At 39.3% G+C, this 23,662-nt stretch overlaps 1 protein-coding gene across 1 annotated transcript in view; it reads right to left on the minus strand.

Annotated features, from left to right (window-relative positions):
- Positions 1-561: 561 nt before the first annotated feature.
- LOC115112843 (conserved oligomeric Golgi complex subunit 2-like) overlaps positions 562-23,662 on the minus strand; it is a 29,913-nt gene continuing 6,812 nt past the window's right edge. Inside the window, 14 exon segments of the mRNA XM_065012613.1 lie at positions 562-1,087; positions 1,272-1,452; positions 3,331-3,470; positions 3,652-3,794; positions 3,966-4,038; positions 4,505-4,690; positions 4,924-5,075; positions 5,458-5,519; positions 6,205-6,344; positions 6,526-6,652; positions 9,466-9,590; positions 9,891-9,993; positions 9,995-10,068; positions 10,313-10,421. Of these exon segments, the coding sequence (XP_064868685.1) occupies positions 980-1,087; positions 1,272-1,452; positions 3,331-3,470; positions 3,652-3,794; positions 3,966-4,038; positions 4,505-4,690; positions 4,924-5,075; positions 5,458-5,519; positions 6,205-6,344; positions 6,526-6,652; positions 9,466-9,590; positions 9,891-9,993; positions 9,995-10,068; positions 10,313-10,421 (1,723 nt within the window). The 3' untranslated portion in view covers positions 562-979.

Below are 23,662 nucleotides of genomic sequence, written 5' to 3' on the forward strand. Positions count from 1 at the left end.
AGCCTTTTAAAATGATATACTTGGATTAGCTAACACAACGTGTCTTTGGAACACAGGACTGATGGTTGCTGATAATGGACCTCTGTACGCCAATGTAGATATTCCATTTTAAAAAATCAGCCGTTTCCAGCTACAATAGTCATTTACAACATTAACAATGTCTACATTGTATTTCTGATCAATTTTATGTAATTTTAATTGACAGAAAAATGTGCTTTTCTTTCAAAAACAAATTTCTAAGTGACCCCAAACTTTTGAACGGTAGTATACATTGTAGGTTACAGCAGTGTACTGTACGCTATGATAAAGATGGACAAATGATTACTGAAAGGTCTAAATTTATTACTTTCTATTATCCTGAGATTTTTTTTTTGTAATTGTAAGAATATTACAGTTTCTGAATATTGTGGATCTCTTTTGTTTGGGACAAATCCTCTAGAACAAAAATTAATAGCTAGTGACTATATTTCTCCTGAGACAAAACAATGAACAACCTCTTCCCAAAACCAGACTGAAAATAATTATGGTTGACCCCTGTCTAGCAAATGAACTGACTGTCACTGAACTTAGAGAGATACTTTATTATGTTACCCCTCATAACAGCTGAACGTAGACAGATGTCTTATTAGGTAACTTGAATCACATTTACACAACATACAATAATTCAAAGCTGTTAATAAACTTTGATTCATTTTATTTAAAATGTACAATATATATCTCATCATTCACCAACTCTGACCACATACAATATATTTAAAGGGGTTAGGGTTAACCCCTTTAGGCCCCATTAAATTAGACATTTGCTGCTATGAACAGCCAGGGAGCCAGTAGGAAATATTTCATTGCTATTGTACAATGACATTTAGAAATTCCCCTGATTTTCAATGCCATGTCCCATATGATCAGTGTTCAACATAAATATGAACCAGTCCTTCACTGGGCTTTCTTTCTACAAGCATACAGGTACATTGGTGCAGGATTATGGTCCAGCCTGCTCTGATGGAGTCCCGTCCTGTGCTCCTTGGACCAAGTCATTTAGTGTTGAGAACATGGTGATGTCGGCAGGCTGCAGACCCATCTTCTGAATCTATCATGGGAAACAAACATCAATATGGTATTAGAAGCTTACCATCACAACAATCATTCTGGGGATTTTCCTGACATGCATTCCTTCCTTCCCACTGTTTGAGTTAAACAGACTGTCTTTCTAAAACATAGTCAAAGGACAATTACAAGATACGGTTGGTGTTCTCTAACAGGGTGAACCCTACCTGCTCTCCCAGGTACTCCACATCCAAAGCCAGCTGCAGGCGGATCTTGCTGTCGTCTGTGGGGCCTCCGGTGGTGCCTGTCGTGTTGGTGGTCACTGTTTTCCTTGCTTGCTTCAGTCTCTTTAAACTCTCCTCCATTTTTTTCACAGAACTCAAAACATCTGATATGGTTTCAAAATATCTGCCCAAAGTCAAGATGGAAAATTACAGACTTCTGTGCTTGGTGGGGTAGAACAAAAAGCTACTTAAGTTAGTGCGGTTGACTGCCATGGAATTCAATTCAATGCTAGTTGGTGACCTTGTGTGGTGCCATTCTTTGAACAAAACATTGTGACTCACTGCATTGACCCTAGAGGGAGCAAGCAGAAGACTACACCTAAAATTGTATTAAATATTATTTTAACACAATACAAGGACTAAAAACTAAGGCATGCATTCAATGTAGAATATTTATATGTGGACCAGAATTCGCCTTACAAGATCTCCTTTTCCCCATTCAGCAGTCGCCAGTATACTCTAGTTATGTGTTTCTCAACTCCGGTCCTCCAGTATCCCCAACAGTACAAGCATAGCTGATTCTACTTGTCAACAAGTTGAATCAGGTGTTTTTGCCTGGGGTTAACTTCTTTGGGACAGGGGGCAGCATTTTCACTTTTTGATGAATAGCGTGCCCAGAGTAAACTGCCTCCTACTCAGTCCCAGATGCTAATATATGCATATTATTATTATTATGTGATAGAAAACACTCTGAAGTTTCTAAAACTGTTTGAATGATGTCTGTGAGTATAACAGAACTCATATGGCAGGCAAAAACCTGAGAAAAATCCAAACAGGAAGTGGGAAATCTGAGGTTTGTAGTTTTTGAACTCAGACCCTATCAAATACACAGTGGGATATGGGTAATTCTGCATATCTTAAGGTTTCCACTAGATGTCAACCGCCTTTAGAACGTTGTTTCAGGCTTCTACTGTGAAGTGGGAGCGAATGAGAGCTGTGTGACTAAGGGGTCTGGCAGCAGCCTCGTTCTCAGTCATGCGAGGTATCTCTCGTTCCATTGCTTTTCTACAGACAATGGAATTCTCCAGTTGGAACATTATTGAACATTTATGATAAAAACATCCTAAAGATTGATTCTATACTTAGTTTGACAAATTTCTTCGACCTGTAATATAACTTTTTGAACTTTTCGTCCGACTGTCCCTGAACGCGCGTTTGGATTTGTTTACCAAATGCCCTAACAAAAGAAACTATTTGGACATAAATTATGGACATTATCAAACAAAGCAAACATTTATTGTGGAACTGCGATTCCTGGGAGTGCATTCTGATGAAGATCATCAAAGGTAAGTTAATATTTATAATGCTATTTTTGACTAATGTTGACTGCGCAACATGGAGGATATTTATTTTGGCTGGTTTGGGCTCTGAGTGCCGTACTCAGATGATGCTTTTTCTGTAAAGTTTAAAAAGAATCTGACACAGCGGTTGCATTAAGGAGAAGTGTATCTAAAGTTCCATGGATAACACTTGAATTTTCATCAACATTTGTAATGAGTATTTCTGTGAATTCATGTGGCTCCTCTGCACAATGTTTTAGAACTACTGAACGTAACGCACCAATGTAAAATTCGATTTTTTAAATATAAATATGCACTTTATCGAACCAAACATACATGTATTGTGTAACATGAAGTCCTATGAGTGTCATCTGATGAAGATCATCAAAGGTTAGTGATTAATTTTATCTCTATTTGTGCTTTTTGTGACTCCTCCCTTTGGCTGGAATAATGGCTGGGTTTTTCTGTGAGTTGGTGGTGACCTAACATAATAGTTTGTGGAGCTTTCGCTGTAAAGCATTTTTGAAATCAGACACTGTGGCTGGATTAACGAGAATTTGTATTTGGCGGCCTGCAATTTCAATGGCTGTTGGCGAGGGGTTCCGACCTAGACAGGTTAAAAACAAAAGCGTGTGCTGTTGGGGATACTGGAGGATTGGAGATGTGTAGGCAACTACAACAGTGTTACTCAGGAAGTGTAACAGACAGCAGAGTCCCCCTACCTGTGAGTGCAGTCATTGAGTGTGATCCGTAGCCAGTCCTGGGAGATGGAGGGCTTCACCATGTCTTTGGAGTCGCTCAGGAGCTGGTGCAGCGGCCTCAGGGCGTTATCCATGTAGGCAGATGCTCTGGATGGAAGTTCCTATACAAGGGATGAAGAACAGGCACGTTTTCAAGCCTGTGAGTGTGGAGGGTGGTGCACTCTTCAGTATTTTGGTACTGTACAGCAGATGTTCTCTAATAATCTCAGCAACGTTGAAGCCTAATGGGACCACTGTTCCATTGTTCTGAGAGGATGGGACCTGAGGGGCGGGCTGTCTCACCTTGTTGGTCCTGCGGTACAGTCGGGGGACTTCAGAAGCACTCTTCAGGAAGCGGAAGCACCTCTCGGTTAAATGCTGAGTCATCTTGCGGTTCAAGGTGGGAATGCAGCCAGACAGGGAGGCTTTGGAGTCTTCTAGGGCCTCTGGAGAGAGAACACAAGGCAGGGAGGGACACTTGTCAAAAAGGCAATCAAAAGGTAATATATCAACTAACATGCAGTAAGAGCTGATGGAATAAGTACCATGATTAAACACTTGTCTGGAACAACGTATCAATGTGTGCTTTTCATCTTTCAAGCATGACGATGACATACCTGCAACAATTACAAAGTTGTTGTACCCAATGATCTTCAGTCTCTGCTTAATCATCTCGGAAAGTTCCGTAATCTGTGAGAAAGGCAAACTTTTAATAGTCAAGAAAAATATGAACAAATTAAGGTTCATGCAATAGCATGTCTAATGTTGCCTAACCCTAAAAGCAACTGTTAAAAACAGCATTATTAAGATTTGTGTCAATTCCGTTTGGCTTCTAGGGAAGGTAAATTCAATACAAAACTGCATTGGCTTGTTGTGATTGGCCCATATCACTAACTGGTCTTGTGATTGGTCCATACCACTTGAAAATAAAAGAGAGCCGCACACTCTAGGAGCTCAGATGCAAAAATGTAATTAACAACGTTTCGACAGCCAAGCTGTCTTCATCAGGGTATAATCAGCTTGGCTGTCGAAATGTTGGTAATACATTTTTTGCATCTGAGCTCCTAGAGTATTTTCAAGTTTTCTACTCCGCTAGCCAGCACCTCGTCTTAATAGGTGTGCGTTTCTTTTTCTTCTAGATGGTCCATACCACTACCTGGTCTTGTAGTTGGTTCACATCAGAGGCTATAAAGACCAGCTGTTTGGTGGAGAGGGTTGCTGGGCTGCCGCTCTCGCTGCCTCCATCATCCTGAGAGGTGCGGCTGGACGTGGAGGAGGCGGAGCTGGGGAGGAGCCTCACGGGGTCTTTACTGACCTCCGTGGAGGGAGATTTAGTCAGCATCTAGGAGACAGGGTCCAGAAACACCAATCATGACAACTTAATGTGACCAGCATTTCCTTTTATAGGACTCATTTAAAATACTGGAATACTGACACTGCAGGCTACATTGAACACTAGATTAATAGAGGTATCACTGAATCTATAGACACTATGCACACTATCATTAATATTGTAGTGGAAAGGTTGGGTTGCCATGTTGGAGGAAGGTTGGATTGCCATGTTGGAGGCTGTACCTCAGTGAGGAACTTGGAGTAGCGTGAGATCAGCTGCAGGGTGAGCTTCCAGAAGCGGTGAACCAGCGGGGGCAGATAGACCTTCTCCGCCCAGCACCTGACCAAGCTGTTCCACAGCACTTGGGACACCAGCAGGTGATAGGAGCTGCCTGCTGAGGAAGAGAGAGTGTGTTGGGAGGAAGAGAGAGTGTGTTGGGAGGAAGAGAGAGTGTGTTGGGAGGGTGGGGGGGTGTAGGAAGGGAGGAAATAATTGAAGCCAACAGGTAATATTGTATATTATGGTAATGACTAATAAAATAACTTATCCATTTGTATATTTAAAAAAAAAAGTGTTTTACTTTTATTTAACTAGTCAAATCAGTTAAGAACAAATTCTTATTTACAATGATGGCCTACCCCGGCCAAACCCTAACCTGGACGACGGTGGGCCAATTGTGCACCGCCCTATGGGACTCCCAATCACAGCCAGTTGTGATACAGCCTGGAATCGAACCAGGGTCTGTCGTGTTATTAGAGTTGGATATAGCTACTAACCTGGTGCTGCCTCTAACCCATCAGCAATAGCATTCTCTAAACATGCAGCAATTTCCTTGTACCTGTGACAGAGATGGGGAACAATAGGTCAATGCCTGGCTGTTGAACACATATAAGCTAGCTTGCTGTTCTATGAGCAAAACAGTTGGAATTGATCAAAAACATGTCGTTGTTTTTTATTACACAGTGTTGAGTATGTGCAGCATGATGTACATTCCATTGTAAAATGTGCCGGGGCTGACAAACAGTGCAAGGCAGAGTGTCCAACAACCTTCACGTTGACTCTAGAGAAAATCAATATTCCCTTAGAGGGAGTATTCATCAGGCCTTACGCAAAAAAACAGACTTGTGTTGGACACAATGCTAAAGTACCTCTCAAATCAGACAACATATTATGACGCATAGCCCGTAAATATCTTCTTCTTATCTGTAACAACATATAATATGGACAGCACAATATCCAGGAAGTAAAATGGAACACTGGACATCAGTAGGGTAGGTGACAATTATAAAGGGAGCAAAATCCAAAGGGTTTTTGTTGTAGATATTCTTGTTAATAGATTTCAGAATACATAAATTCATGCAAGTTTTAAAAATAACATGAAATGAATGAAATAAAAGGGAAACACCCCCTGCCAGGAAGGTTACCAGATCAGTTCTGACAGCAGCTGATGTCACAAAGTGCTATACAGAACCCCAGCCTAAAACCTCAAACAGCAAGCAATGCAGGAGCACACAGCTATTCACCTGAGCTGGAAGTAGATAGGTAGGTTCCACTTGTTGTGGAAGCTCTGATAGGAGGCGTGAGCTCTCAGTGTCCTCACACTGGCTTGGGAGCCACACTGTCTCTCAAACTTTCTCACAAAGTCAATGCTGATAGTGTATCTCTGCAAAATACATACAAACATGAACCGAATGAGAATGTAGCCTCCCTCTCCTACTTGTACAGACTAGGACTTCTCAGGGTCAGCGTTTCCCCTACTATTCCAAGCTCTGTTGGATTTTTGTTGTTGTTGATTTGACAGTTTTGATGCCAGAGGAACATGATTGGGTAGTTAGAATACGTACATCATAAAAGGTGTCAGGGTTGCCCGCATTGAAGAGAGATGCGATTCTCTCCTCGATACCTTTGATGATTTCCGGCCACACTGAGTTCACCAAGAAGTCGTATCCCGGGACTATGTCTGCCTTCTCACTGGACAGACAGCCGAAAGCAAAGACATGAGAAAGAACAAACAAGAAATTCATAGATAATGAATGGTTAACCACCATTCTACCATATACTTTCTGGGTTATGAACGCGTAACTACCATTTTACCACGTACTTTCTGGGTTATGAACGCGTAACTACCATTTTACCATGTACGTTCTGGGTTATGAATGCATAACTACCATTTTACCATGTACCTTCTGGATTATGAAGGCGTAACTACTATTTTACCATGTACGTTCTGGGTTATGAACGCATAACTACTATTTTACCATGTACGTTCTGGGTTATGAACGCATAACTACTATTTTACCATGTACCTTCTGGGTTATGAATGCGTAACTACTATTTTACCATGTACCTTCTGGGTTATGAATGCGTAACTACTATTTTACCGTGAACTTTCTAGGTTATGAACATGTAACAACCATTCTACAGTGTACTTTCTAGGTTATGAACTCGTAACTACCATTCTACAGTGTACTTTCTAGGTTATGAACTCGTAACTACCATTCTACCATGTACTTTCTAGGTTTGAACGTGTAACAACCATTCTACCGTGTACTTTCTGGGTTTTCAACGTGTAACTACCATTCTACCACGTACTTTCTAGGTTATGAAAGCATAACTACCATTCTACCGTGAACTTTCTAGGTTATGAACATGTAACAACCATTCTACAGTGTACTTTCTAGGTTATGAACTCGTAACTACCATTCTACCATGTACTTTCTAGGTTTGAACGTGTAACAACCATTCTACCGTGTACTTTCTGGGTTTTCAACGTGTAACTACCATTCTACCACGTACTTTCTAGGTTATGAACTCGTAACTACCATTCTACAGTGTACTTTCTAGGTTATGAACTCGTAACTACCATTCTACCATGTACTTTCTAGGTTTGAACGTGTAACAACCATTCTACCGTGTACTTTCTAGGTTTGAACGTGTAACAACCATTCTACCGTGTACTTTCTGGGTTTTCAACGTGTAACTAACATTCTACCATGTACTTTCTGGGTTTTCAATGTGTAACTACCATTCTACCATGTACTTTCTGGGTTTTCAATGTGTAACTACCATTCTACCATGTACTTTCTGGGTTTTCAATGCGTAACTATCATTCTACCATGTACTTTCTGGGTTTTCAATGTGTAACTACCATTCTACCATGTACTTTCTGGGTTTTCAATGTGTAACTACCATTCTGTCATGTACTTTCTGAGTTTTCAATGTGTAACTACCATTCTACCATGTACTTTCTGAGTTTTCAATGTGTAACTACCATTCTACCATGTACTTTCTGGGTTATGAATGCGTAACTACTATTTTACCATGTACCTTCTGGGTTATGAATGCGTAACTACTATTTTACCATGTACGTTCTGGGTTATGAATGCGTAACTACCATTCTACCATATACTTTCTGGGTTATGAACGCATAACTACTATTTTACCACATACTTTCTGGGTTATGAAAGTGTAACTACCATTTTACCACGTATTTCAAGGTTATGAACGTGTAACTACATTTACATTACATTTAAGTCATTTAGCAGACGCTCTTATCCAGAGCGACTTAACTACCATTCTAACGTGAACTTTCTAGGTTATGAACACGTAACGACCATTCTACCGTGAATTTTCTAGGTTATGAATGCGTAACTACCATTTTATCACATACTTTCTGGGTTATGAACGCGTAACGACCATTCTACCGTGAATTTTCTAGGTTATGAATGCGTAACTACCATTTTATCACATACTTTCTAGGTTATGAACACGTAACGACCATTCTACCGTGAATTTTCTAGGTTATGAATGCGTAACTACCATTTTATCACATACTTTCTGGGTTATGAACGCGTAACTACCATTCTACCATGTACTTTCTAGATTTTAAATGCGTAACTACCATTCTAGGTTTTGAACGTGTAACTACCATTTTACCATGTACTTTCTAGGTTATGAATGCGTAAATACCATTTCACCACATACTTTGAGTTTTCAACGTGTAACTACCATTTTACCACGTACTTTCTAGGTTATGAAAGCATAACTACCATTCTACCGTGAACTTTCTCGGTTATGAACACGTAACAACCATTCTACAGTGTATTTTCTAGGTTATGAACTCGTAACTACCATTCTACAGTGTACTTTCTAGGTTATGAACTCGTAACTACCATTCTACCATGTACTTTCTAGGTTTGAACGTGTAACAACCATTCTACCGTGTACTTTCTGGGTTTTCAACTTGTAACTAACATTCTACCATGTACTTTCTGGGTTTTCAATGTTTAACTACCATTCTACCATGTACTTTCTGGGTTTTCAATGTGTAACTACCATTCTACCATGTACTTTCTGGGTTTTCAATGTGTAACTACCATTCTACCATGTACTTTCTGGGTTTTCAATGTGTAACTATCATTCTACCATGTACTTTCTGGGTTTTCAATGTGTAACTACCATTCTACCATGTACTTTCTGGGTTTTCAATGTGTAACTACCATTCTACCATGTACTTTCTGGGTTTTCAATGTGTAACTACCATTCTGTCATGTACTTTCTGAGTTTTCAATGTGTAACTACCATTCTACCATGTACTTTCTGGGTTTTCAATGTGTAACTACCATTCTACCATCTACTTTCTGGGTTTTCAATGTGTAACTACCATTCTACCATGTACTTTCTGGGTTTTCAATTTGTAACTACCATTCTGTCATGTACTTTCTTATATCTGAAGGGAGAGAAGCCATTAGAACTTTGCCTTTGTGGACAGCTATGGGGCTTACCTTGAAATGACCATTCCAGTCACCTCGCGCAGCAGTCTACAGTGATGTGGCACAAACTGTAGGAGCTTGGTGTACAATATTTGAAGGCCATTGGGGGTGGACTTGACAAACTGTTCAACAATGACCTGTTGATAACAAAATAGTAACTGAAGTACTGTTTCTATAGAGCGGGAAACATTGACTTCATCTCTGAAGCAGAACACAGCACAAAGTTATTGAACTGTCAATTTCTGCATCGTTTCACAAAGATATTGGTGAGCTGGGCACTAAGAGCTAGATTATCAGAAACAAGATAAAGCCTATTTCTGGATTTAAAAGCAAATCAAATTCAGTTTTTAAGTCCAGGAGTAGGTTCAATCTGGGTACGGGACACCAGCACTAAATGCTCTTCTGATCTTGATGGTTCAGATAAAACACGACCTCACCATGTCCATATAGGGCTTGACCAGGATTTGTCCCACCAGTGCCTCTGCGTCCCTGGTCTTGTCGATGGTGGCATAGGTGCGTAGGCAGTGACGCACAATGTCTGTTGGAGGTCTGGAGGCCCTGTATGAGGAGCCCCTCCAAAGACTGCTGTAGCATGGACGTGATGCCAGAAATACGCTACAACACAAGTCGTACACAGACACAGTGTCAGTAAAGGGATGTTTACAATGGACAGGCATAGTGTCAGTAAAGGGATGTTTACAATGGACAGGCATGGACAGACACAGTGCCAGTAAAGGGATGTTTATAATGGACAGGCATGGCCATTTTCAGCCATTAACCTTAGTCTAGTTTGTGTACTGAAAATCAACTCCACAAATCCAATGGGGCTGTCAATATTGAATGATGTGACGGGACGTACAGGCCTGACTTTGTCCAGCAGGGGCATGCCCTTGCTTTGGACAGCATGGAACTGCAGCTGGTTGAACTCTGTGGCAATCCGCTCCAGAATCTGGCCAGCTAAGAGAGGACTACAAAGCAAAAGAAACGGCAAACTTCATCATTAACTGAGATACATCCGCATGGTAAATAGACTGTATCCATCATTAATAACAGCAATACAGTTGAAGTCGGAAGTTTACATATACCTCTGCCAAATACATTTAAACTCAGTTTTTCACAATTCCTGACATTTAATCCTAGTAAAAATGTCCTGTCTTAGGTCAGTTAGGATCACCACTATATTCTAAGAATGTGAAATGTCAGAATAATAGTAGAGAGAATGATTTGTTTCAGCTTTTATTTCTTTCATCACATTCCCAGTGGGTCAGAAGTTTACATATACTCAATTAGTATTTGGTAGCATTGCCTTTAAAATGGTTTAACTTGGGTCAAACGTTTCAGGTAGCCTTCCACAAGCTTCCCACAATAAGTTGGGTGAATTCTGGCCCATTCCTCCTTTTTATTGATTTATTTCACCTTTATTTAACCAGGTAGGCAAGTTGAGAACAAGTTCTCATTTACAATTTCGACCTGGCCAAGATAAAGCAAAGCAGTTCGACAGATATAACGACACAGAGTTACACATGGAGTAAAACAAACATACAGTCAATAATACAGTATAAACAAGTCTATATACAATGTGAGCAAATGAGGTGAGAAGGGAGGTAAAGGCAAAAAAAAAAGGCCATGGTGGCAAAGTAAATACAATATAGCAAGTAAAACACTGGAATGGTAGTTTTGCAAATGGAAGAATGTGCAAAGTAGAAATAAAAATAATGGGGTGCAAAGGAGCAAAATAAATAAATAAATTAAATACAGTTGGGAAAGAGGTAGTTGTTTGGGCTAAATTATAGGTGGGCTATGTATAGGTGCAGTAATCCGTGAGCTGCTCTGACAGTTGGTGCTTAAAGCTAGTGAGGAAGATAAGTGTTTCCAGTTTCAGAGATTTTTGTAGTTCGTTCCAGTCATTGGCAGCAGAGAACTGGAAGGAGAGGCGGCCAAAGAAAGAATTGGTTTTGGGGGTGACTAGAGAGATATACCTGCTGGAGCGTGTGCTACAGGTGGGAGAAGCTATGGTGACCAGCGAGCTGAGATAAGGGGGGTCTTTACCTAGCAGGGTCTTGTAGATGACATGGAGCCAGTGGGTTTGGCGACGAGTATGAAGCGAGGGCCAGCCAACGAGAGCGTACAGGTCGCAATGGTGGGTAGTATATGGGGCTTTGGTGACAAAACGGATTGCACTGTGATAGACTGCATCCAATTTGTTGAGTAGGGTATTGGAGGCTATTTTGTAAATGACATCGCCAAAGTCGAGGATTGGTAGGATGGTCAGTTTTACAAGGGTATGTTTGGCAGCATGAGTGAAGGATGCTTTGTTGCGAAATAGGAAGCCAATTCTAGATTTAACTTTGGATTGGAAATGTTTGATATGGGTCTGGAAGGAGAGTTTACAGTCTAACCAGACACCTAAGTATTTGTAGTTGTCCACGTATTCTAAGTCAGAGCCGTCCAGAGTAGTGATGTTGGACAGGCGGGTAGGTGCTGGTAGTGATCGGTTGAAGAGCATGCATTTAGTTTTACTTGTATTTAAGAGCAATTGGAGGCCACGGAAGGAGAGTTGTATGGCATTGAAGCTTGCCTGGAGGGTTGTTAACACAGTGTCCAAAGAAGAACCAGGCGAGGCAATCATTTGACAAACCAAGGCTGTCGAGTCTGCCGATGAGGATGTGGTGATTGACAGAGTCGAAAGCCTTGGCCAGATCAATGAATATGGCTGCACAGTAATGTTTCTTATCGATGGCGGTTAAGATATCGTTTAGGACCTTGAGCGTGGCTGAGGTGTACCCATGACCAGCTCTGAAACCAGATTGCATAGCAGAGAAGGTATGGTGAGATTTGAAATGGTCGGTAATCTGTTTGTTGACTTGGCTTTCGAAGACTTTAGAAAGGCATGGTAGGATAGATATAGGTCTGTAGCAGTTTGGGTCAAGAGTGTCCCCCCCTTTGAAGAGGGGGATGACCGCAGCTGCTTTCCAATCTTTGGGAATCTCAGACGACACGAAAGAGAGGTTGAACAGGATAGTAATAGGGGTGGCAACAATTTCGGCAGATAATTTTAGAAAGAAAGGGTCCAGATTGTCTAGCCCGGCTGATTTGTAGGGGTCCAGATTTTGCAGCTCTTTCAGAACATCAGCTGAACGGATTTGGGAGAAGGAGAAATGGGGAAGGCTTGGTCGAGTTGCTGTTGGGGGTGCAGTGCTGTTGACCGGGGTAGGAGTAGCCAGGTGGAAAGCATGGCCAGCCGTAGAAAAATGCTTATTGAAATTCTCAATTATGGTGGATTTATCAGTGGTGACAGTGTTTCCTATTTTCAGTGCAGTGGGCAGCTGGGAGGAGGTGTTCTTATTCTCCATGGACTTTACAGTGTCCCAGAACTTTTTTGAGTTAGTGTTGCAGGAAGCAAATTTCTGCTTGAAAAAGCTAGCCTTTGCTTTTCTAACTGCCTGTGTATAATGGTTTCTAGCTTCCCTGAACAGCTGCATATCACGGGGGCTGTTCGATGCTAATGCAGAACGCCATAGGATGTTTTTGTGTTGGTTAAGGGCAGTCAGGTCTGGGGAGAACCAAGGGCTATATCTGTTCCTGGTTCAAAATTTCGTGAATGGGGCATGTTTATTTAAGATGGTTAGGAAGGCATTAAAAAAAATATCCAGGCATCCTCTACTAACGGGATGAGATTAATATCCTTCCAGGATACCCCGGCAAGATCGATTATAAGGCCTGCTCGCTGAAGTGTTTCAGGGAGCGTTTTACAGTGATGAGTGGAGGTCGTTTGACCGCTGACCCATTACGGATGCAGGCAATGAGGCAGTGATCGCTGAGATCTTGGTTGAAGACAGCAGAGGTGTATTTAGAGGGCAAGTTGGTTAGGATGATATCTATGAGGGTGCCCGTGTTTAAGGCTTTGGGGAGGTACCTGGTAGGTTCATTGATAATTTGTGTGAGATTGAGGGCATCAAGTTTAGATTGTAGGATGGCTGGGGTGTTAAGCATGTTCCAGTTTAGGTCGCCTAGCAGCACGAGCTCTGAAGATAGATGGGGGGCAATCAGTTCACATATGGTGTCCAGAGCACAGCTGGGGGCAGAGGGTGGTCTATAGCAGGCGGCAATGGTGAGAGACTTGTTTTTAGAGAGGTGGATTTTTAAAAGTAGAAGTTCAAATTGTTTGGGTACAGACCTGGATAGTAGGACAGAACTCTGCAGGCTATCTTTGCAGTAGATTGCAACACCGCCCCCTTTGGCAGTTCTATCTTGTCTGAAAATGTTGTAGTTTGGAATTAAAATTTCAGAATTTTTGGTGGTCTTCCTAAGCCAGGATTCAGACACAGCTAGAACATCCGGGAAGGCAGAGTGTGCTAAAGCAGTGAATAGAACAAACTTAGGGAGGAGGCTTCTAATGTTAACATGCATGAAACCAAGGCTATTACGGTTACAGAAGTCGTCAAAAGAGAGCGCCTGGGGAATAGGAGTGGAGCTAGGCACTGCAGGGCCTGGATTCACCTCTACATCGCCAGAGGAACATAGGAGGAGTAGAATAAGGGTGCGGCTAAAAGCAATAAGAATTGGTCGTCTAGAACGTCTGGAACAGAGAGTAAAAGGAGGTTTCTGGGGGCGATAAAATAGCATCAAGGTATAATGTACAGACAAAGGTATGGTAGGATGTGAATACAGTGGAGGTAAACCTAGGTATTGAGTGATGAAGAGAGAGATATTGTCTCTAGAAACATCAATTGAAACCAGGAGATGTCATTGCATGTGTGGGTGGTGGAACTAATAGGTTGGATAAGGTATAGTGAGAAGGACTAGAGGCTCTACAGTGAAATAAGCCAATAAACACTAACCAGAACAGCAATGGACAAGGCATATTGACATTAAGGAGAGGCATGCTTTGTCGAGTGATCAAAAGGGTCCGGTGAGTTGAGAGGTTGGTTGGGGGTCACAGCGTTTTAGACAGCTAGCCAGGCCATCGGTAGCAGGCTAGCATAGGATGGAGGTCTGTTATTAGCCACCTCTTGCGTTCCGTCAGTAGATTAGTGGGCTTCCGTGTGGTAGAGGGGATTAATCCAAATCACACAACAACAACAAAAACAATAGATATAGTTATAAAGGCCCAAGAAGAAAACATAATAATAATAAAAATAAATAAATTGTCCGATTGTCTATTCAGATAGCAGCCGATAAGACAGCTAACAGTTAGCAGGCCGCAGATGGGCGTTCAGGTAACGTCGCGACGGAGGAGCCAGCCGGATAACTACTTCGGGTAGATAACGTCGGCAGTCCAGTTGTGAAGGCCCGGTGGGGCTCCGCGTTGGCAGTAAAACAGGTCCGGATAGGTGACTGCAGCCCAGGAGTGATTGATGGAACTCAGGAGTGATTGACGGAGCTGGCTAGCTCCGGAATAATTGATGTTTGCTCCGGAATCAACGAAAGCCGATAGTCACACGGATAGCAGCTAGCTAGCTGTGAGATCCAGGTATGAATGTCCAGAGAGAGGTTGAAATCCAGGGACATGGAGAGAAAAATTGGTCCGGTATGTTCCGTTCTGAGCCGCGCTGCGCCGTACAAAACTGGCGATAGATTTTCAAGCTAAAGGATAGCTGATGACCACAAACCGTAAGCTGAATACTAACGATTTGCCAGTAAAGAAGCTAACTAGCTTCTGATTAGCCTCTGGGCTAGCTTCTGGCTAGCTTCTTGGAGTTTCTGGCTAGCTTCTTGGAGGATTACAGATTTGAGGTAAATAATACTTTTTTATAAATATAAATTGGTGAGGCGGGTTGCAGGAGAGTGTTTTGAAGATGAGTTGATGGAAAATTAAAAAAATGTATGTGAAAAAAGTTGTAAATATATATATACGGGACACGACAAGACGAGGACAAAAGACGTCTGAACTGCTATGCCATCTTGGATGGCTCCTGACAGAGCTGGTGTAACTGAGTCAGGTTTGTAGGCCTCCTTGCTCCTTGATCATTATGGCCAAACAGTTCTACTTTTGTTTCATCAGACCAGAGGACATTTCTCCAAAAAGTACGATCTTTGTCCTCATGTGCAGTTGCCTGGCTTTTTTATGGTGGTTTTGGAGCAGTAGCTTCTTGCTGAGCGGCCTTTCAGGTTATGTCAATATAGGACTCCTTTTTACTGTGGATATAGATACTTTTGTACCCGTTTCCTCCAGCATCTTCACAAGGTCCTTTGCTGTTGTTCTGGGATGGATTTGCACATTTCGTACCATGGTACGTTCTTCTCTAGGAGACCGAACGCGTCTCCTTCCTGAGTGGTATGACGGCTGCATGGTCCCATGGTGTTTATACTTGCATACTATTGTTTGTATAGATGAACGTGGAACATTCAGGGGTTTGGAAATTGCTCCCAAGGATGAACCAGGCTTGTGGAGGTCTACAATTTTTTTTCTGAGGTCTTGGCTGATTTATTTTGATTTTCCCATGATGTCAAGCAAAGAGGCACTGAGTTTGAAAGTAGGCATTGAAATACATCCACAGGAACACCTCCAAATGACTCAAATGATGTCAATTAGCCTACCAGAAGCTTCTAAAGCCATGACATAATTTTCTGGAATTTTCCAAGCTGTTTAAAGGCACAGTCAACTTAATGTATGTAAACTTCTGACCCACTGGAATTGTGATAGTGAATTATAAGTGAAATAATCTGTCTGTACAGCAACTATAAGTGTATGTCAGTGTATATAAACTTCCGACTCCAACTGTACATCCGTATGGTAAATAGACTATATTCATCATTAACAGATACATCCGTATGGTAAAGAGACTGTATTCTTCATTAACAGATACATCCGTATGGTAAATAGACTGTATTCTTCATTAACAGATACATCCGTATGGTAAATAGACTGTATTCTTCATTAACAGATACATCCGTATGGTAAATAGACTATATTCATCATTAACAGATACATCCGTATGGTAAATAGACTGTATTCTTCATTAACAGATACATCCGTATGGTAAATAGACTGTATTCATCATTAACAGATACATCCGTATGGTAAATAGACTATATTCATCATTAACAGATACATCCGTATGGTAAATAGACTGTATTCTTCATTAACAGATACATCCGTATGGTAAATAGACTGTATTCATCATTAACAGATACATCCGTATGGTAAATAGACTATATTCATCATTAACAGATACATCCGTATGGTAAATAGACTGTATTCTTCATTAACAGATACATCCGTATGGTAAATAGGCTGTATTCATCATTAACAGATACATCCGTATGGTAAATAGACTGTATTCATCATTAACAGATACATCCGTATGGTAAATAGCCTGGACTCATCATTAACAGATACATCTGTATGGTAAATAGACTGTATTCATCATTAACAGATACATCCGTATGGTAAATAGACTGTATTCATCATTAACAGATACATCCGTATGGTAAATAGACTGTATTCATCATTAACAGATACATCCGTATGGTAAATAGCCTGACTCCTCATTAACAGATACATCCGTATGGTAAATAGCCTGGACTCATGATTAACAGATACATCCGTATGGTAAATAGACTGTATTCATCATTAACAGATACATCCGTATGGTAAATAGCCTGACTCATCATTAACAGATACATCCGTATGGTAAATAGCCTGGACTCATCATTAACAGATACATCCGTATGGTAAATAGCCTGGACTCATCATTAACAGATACATCCGTATGGTAAATAGACTGTATTCATCATTAACAGATACATCCGTATGGTAAATAGACTGTATTCATAATTAACAGATACATCCGTATGGTAAGTAGACTGTATTCATCATTAACAGATACATCCGTATGGTAAATAGACTGTATTCATCATTAACAGATACATCCGTATGGTAAATAGACTGTATTCATCATTAACAGATACATCCGTATGGTAAATAGGCTGTATTCATCATTAACAGATACATCCGTATGGTAAATAGACTGTATTCATCATTAACAGATACATCCGTATGGTAAATAGCCTGTATTCTTCACTAACAGATACATCCGTATGGTAAATAGACTGTATTCATCATTAACAGATACATCCGTATGGTAAATAGCCTGTATTCTTCACTAACAGATACATCCGTATGGTAAATAGACTGTATTCATCATTAACAGATACATCCGTATGGTAAATAGACTGTATTCTTCATTAACAGATACATCCGTATGGTAAATAGACTATATTCATCATTAACAGATACATCCGTATGGTAAATAGACTGTATTCTTCATTAACAGATACATCCGTATGGTAAATAGACTATATTCATCATTAACAGATACATCCGTATGGTAAATAGACTGTATTCATCATTAACAGATACATCCGTATGGTAAATAGGCTGTATTCATCATTAACAGATACATCCGTATGGTAAATAGACTGTATTCTTCATTAACAGATACATCCGTATGGTAAATAGCCTGTATTCATCATTAACAGATACATCCGTATGGTAAATATCCTGGATTCATCATTAACAGAAACATCCGTATGGTAAATAGCCTGGATTCATCATTAACAGATACATCCGTATGGTAAATAGCCTGTATTCTTCATTAACAGATACATCCGTATGGTAAATAGACTGTATTCTTCATTAACAGATACATCCGTATGGTAAATAGCCTGGACTCATCATTAACAGATACATCCGTATGGTAAATAGACTGTATTCATCATTAACAGATACATCCGTATGGTAAATAGCCTGGACTCATCATTAACAGATACATCCGTATGGTAAATAGCCTGGACTCATGATTAACAGATACATCCGTATGGTAAATAGACTGTATTCATCATTAACAGATACATCCGTATGGTAAATAGCCTGGACTCATCATTAACAGATACATCCGTATGGTAAATAGCCTGGACTCATCATTAACAGATACATCCGTATGGTAAATAGCCTGGACTCATCATTAACAGATACATCCGTATGGTAAATAGCCTGGACTCATCATTAACAGATACATCCGTATGGTAAATAGCCTGGACTCATGATTAACAGATACATCCGTATGGTAAATAGACTGTATTCATCATTAACAGATACATCCGTATGGTAAATAGCCTGGACTCATCATTAACAGATACATCCGTATGGTAAATAGCCTGGACTCATCATTAACAGATACATCCGTATGGTAAATAGCCTGGACTCATCATTAACAGATACATCCGTATGGTAAATAGACTGTATTCATCATTAACAGATACATCCGTATGGTAAATAGACTGTATTCATAATTAACAGATACATCCGTATGGTAAGTAGACTGTATTCATCATTAACAGATACATCCGTATGGTAAATAGACTGTATTCATCATTAACAGATACATCCGTATGGTAAATAGCCTGGACTCATCATTAACAGATACATCCGTATGGTAAATAGCCTGGACTCATGATTAACAGATACATCCGTATGGTAAATAGACTGTATTCATCATTAACAGATACATCCGTATGGTAAATAGCCTGGACTCATCATTAACAGATACATCCGTATGGTAAATAGCCTGGACTCATCATTAACAGATACATCCGTATGGTAAATAGCCTGGACTCATCATTAACAGATACATCCGTATGGTAAATAGACTGTATTCATCATTAACAGATACATCCGTATGGTAAATAGACTGATTCATAATTAACAGATACATCCGTATGGTAAGTAGACTGTATTCATCATTAACAGATACATCCGTATGGTAAATAGACTGTATTCATCATTAACAGATACATCCGTATGGTAAATAGACTATATTCATCATTAACAGATACATCCGTATGGTAAATAGACTGTATTCTTCATTAACAGATACATCCGTATGGTAAATAGACTGTATTCATCATTAACAGATACATCCGTATGGTAAATAGACTATATTCATCATTAACAGATACATCCGTATGGTAAATAGACTGTATTCTTCATTAACAGATACATCCGTATGGTAAATAGGCTGTATTCATCATTAACAGATACATCCGTATGGTAAATAGACTGTATTCATCATTAACAGATACATCCGTATGGTAAATAGCCTGTATTCTTCACTAACAGATACATCCGTATGGTAAATAGACTGTATTCATCATTAACAGATACATCCGTATGGTAAATAGCCTGTATTCTTCACTAACAGATACATCCGTATGGTAAATAGACTGTATTCATCATTAACAGATACATCCGTATGGTAAATAGACTGTATTCTTCATTAACAGATACATCCGTATGGTAAATAGACTGTATTCTTCATTAACAGATACATCCGTATGGTAAGTAGACTGTATTCATCATTAACAGATGCATCCGTATGGTAAATAGACTGTATTCATCATTAACAGATACATCAGTATGGTAAATAGCCTGTATTCTTCACTAACAGATACATCCGTATGGTAAATAGACTGTATTCATCATTAACAGATACATCCGTATGGTAAATAGACTGTATTCTTCATTAACAGATACATCCGTATGGTAAATAGACTGTATTCATCATTAACAGATACATCCGTATGGTAAATAGACTGTATTCATCATTAACAGATACATCCGTATGGTAAGTAGACTGTATTCATCATTAACAGATACATCCGTATGGTAAATAGACTGTATTCATCATTAACAGATACATCCGTATGGTAAATAGCCTGGACTCATCATTAACAGATACATCTGTATGGTAAATAGACTGTATTCATCATTAACAGATACATCCGTATGGTAAATAGACTGTATTCATCATTAACAGATACATCCGTATGGTAAATAGACTGTATTCATCATTAACAGATACATCCGTATGGTAAATAGCCTGGACTCATCATTAACAGATACATCCGTATGGTAAATAGCCTGGACTCATGATTAACAGATACATCCGTATGGTAAATAGACTGTATTCATCATTAACAGATACATCCGTATGGTAAATAGCCTGGACTCATCATTAACAGATACATCCGTATGGTAAATAGCCTGGACTCATCATTAACAGATACATCCGTATGGTAAATAGCCTGGACTCATCATTAACAGATACATCCGTATGGTAAATAGACTGTATTCATCATTAACAGATACATCCGTATGGTAAATAGACTGTATTCATCATTAACAGATACATCCGTATGGTAAATAGACTGTATTCATCATTAACAGATACATCCGTATGGTAAGTAGACTGTATTCATCATTAACAGATACATCCGTATGGTAAATAGCCTGTATTCATCATTAACAGATACATCCGTATGGTAAATAGACTGTCATTAACAGATACATCTGTATGGTAAATAGACTGTATTCATCATTAACAGATACATCCGTATGGTAAATAGACTGTATTCATCATTAACAGATACATCCGTATGGTAAATAGACTGTATTCATCATTAACAGATACATCCGTATGGTAAATAGCCTGGACTCATCATTAACAGATACATCCGTACAGATACATCCGTATGGTAAATAGACTGTATTCATCATTAACAGATACATCCGTATGGTAAATAGCCTGGACTCATCATTAACAGATACATCCGTATGGTAAATAGCCTGGACTCATCATTAACAGATACATCCGTATGGTAAATAGCCTGGACTCATCATTAACAGATACATCCGTATGGTAAATAGACTGTATTCATCATTAACAGATACATCCGTATGGTAAATAGACTGTATTCATAATTAACAGATACATCCGTATGGTAAGTAGACTGTATTCATCATTAACAGATACATCCGTATGGTAAATAGACTGTATTCATCATTAACAGATACATCCGTATGGTAAATAGCCTGGACTCATCATTAACAGATACATCCGTAAGGTAAATAGCCTGGACTCATGATTAACAGATACATCCGTATGGTAAATAGACTGTATTCATCATTAACAGATACATCCGTATGGTAAATAGCCTGGACTCATCATTAACAGATACATCCGTATGGTAAGTAGACTGTATTCATCATTAACAGATGCATCCGTATGGTAAATAGACTGTATTCATCATTAACAGATACATCAGTATGGTAAATAGCCTGTATTCATCATTAACAGATACATCCATCTGTATTCATCATTAACAGATACATCCGTATGGTAAATAGACTGTATTCATCATTAACAGATACATCCGTATGGTAAATAGACTGTATTCATCATTATTAACAGATACATCCGTATGGTAAATAGACTGTATTCATCATTAACAGATACATCCGTCTGTATTCATCATTAACAACAGATACATCCGTATGGTAAGTAGACTGTATTCATCATTAACAGATACATCCGTATGGTAAATAGACTGTATTCATCATTAACAGATACATCCGTATGGTAAATAGCCTGGATTCATCATTAACAGATACATCTGTATGGTAAATAGACTGTATTCATCATTAACAGATACATCCGTATGGTAAATAGACTGTATTCATCATTAACAGATACATCCGTATGGTAAATAGACTGTATTCATCATTAACAGATACATCCGTATGGTAAATAGCCTGTATTCATCATTAACAGATACATCCGTATGGTAAATAGCCTGGACTCATGATTAACAGATACATCCGTATGGTAAATAGACTGTATTCATCATTAACAGATACATCCGTATGGTAAATAGCCTGGACTCATCATTAACAGATACATCCGTATGGTAAATAGCCTGGACTCATCATTAACAGATACATCCGTATGGTAAATAGCCTGGACTCATCATTAACAGATACATCCGTATGGTAAATAGACTGTATTCATCATTAACAGATACATCCGTATGGTAAATAGACTGTATTCATCATTAACAGATACATCCGTATGGTAAATAGACTGTATTCATCATTAACAGATACATCCGTATGGTAAGTAGACTGTATTCATCATTAACAGATACATCCGTATGGTAAATAGACTGTATTCATCATTAACAGATACATCCGTATGGTAAATAGCCTGGACTCATCATTAACAGATACATCTGTATGGTAAATAGACTGTATTCATCATTAACAGATACATCCGTGTGGTAAATAGACTGTATTCATCATTAACAGATACATCCGTATGGTAAATAGACTGTATTCATCATTAACAGATACATCCGTATGGTAAATAGCCTGGACTCATCATTAACAGATACATCCGTATGGTAAATAGCCTGGACTCATGATTAACAGATACATCCGTATGGTAAATAGACTGTATTCATCATTAACAGATACATCCGTATGGTAAATAGCCTGGACTCATCATTAACAGATACATCCGTATGGTAAATAGCCTGGACTCATCATTAACAGATACATCCGTATGGTAAATAGCCTGGACTCATCATTAACAGATACATCCGTATGGTAAATAGACTGTATTCATCATTAACAGATACATCCGTATGGTAAATAGACTGTATTCATAATTAACAGATACATCCGTATGGTAAGTAGACTGTATTCATCATTAACAGATACATCCGTATGGTAAATAGACTGTATTCATCATTAACAGATACATCCGTATGGTAAATAGCCTGGACTCATCATTAACAGATACATCCGTAAGGTAAATAGCCTGTATTCATCACAATGACTCATGATTAACAGATACATCCGTATGGTAAATAGACTGTATTCATCATTAACAGATACATCCGTATGGTAAATAGCCTGGACTCATCATTAACAGATACATCCGTATGGTAAAACAGCCTGGTACTCATCATTAACAGATACATCCGTATGGTAAATAGCCTGGACTCATCATTAACAGATACATCCGTATGGTAAATAGACTGTATTCATCATTAACAGATACATCCGTATGGTAAATAGACTGTATTCATAATTAACAGATACATCCGTATGGTAAGTAGACTGTATTCATCATTAACAGATACATCCGTATGGTAAATAGACTGTATTCATCATTAACAGATACATCCGTATGGTAAATAGACTGTATTCATCATTAACAGATACATCCGTATGGTAAATAGGCTGTATTCATCATTAACAGATACATCCGTATGGTAAATAGACTGTATTCATCATTAACAGATACATCCGTATGGTAAATAGCCTGTATTCTTCACTTAACAGATACATCCGTATGGTAAATAG

Source organism: Oncorhynchus nerka, linkage group LG28 (genome assembly GCF_034236695.1).
Source record: "Oncorhynchus nerka isolate Pitt River linkage group LG28, Oner_Uvic_2.0, whole genome shotgun sequence".
NCBI lineage: Eukaryota > Metazoa > Chordata > Actinopteri > Salmoniformes > Salmonidae > Oncorhynchus > Oncorhynchus nerka.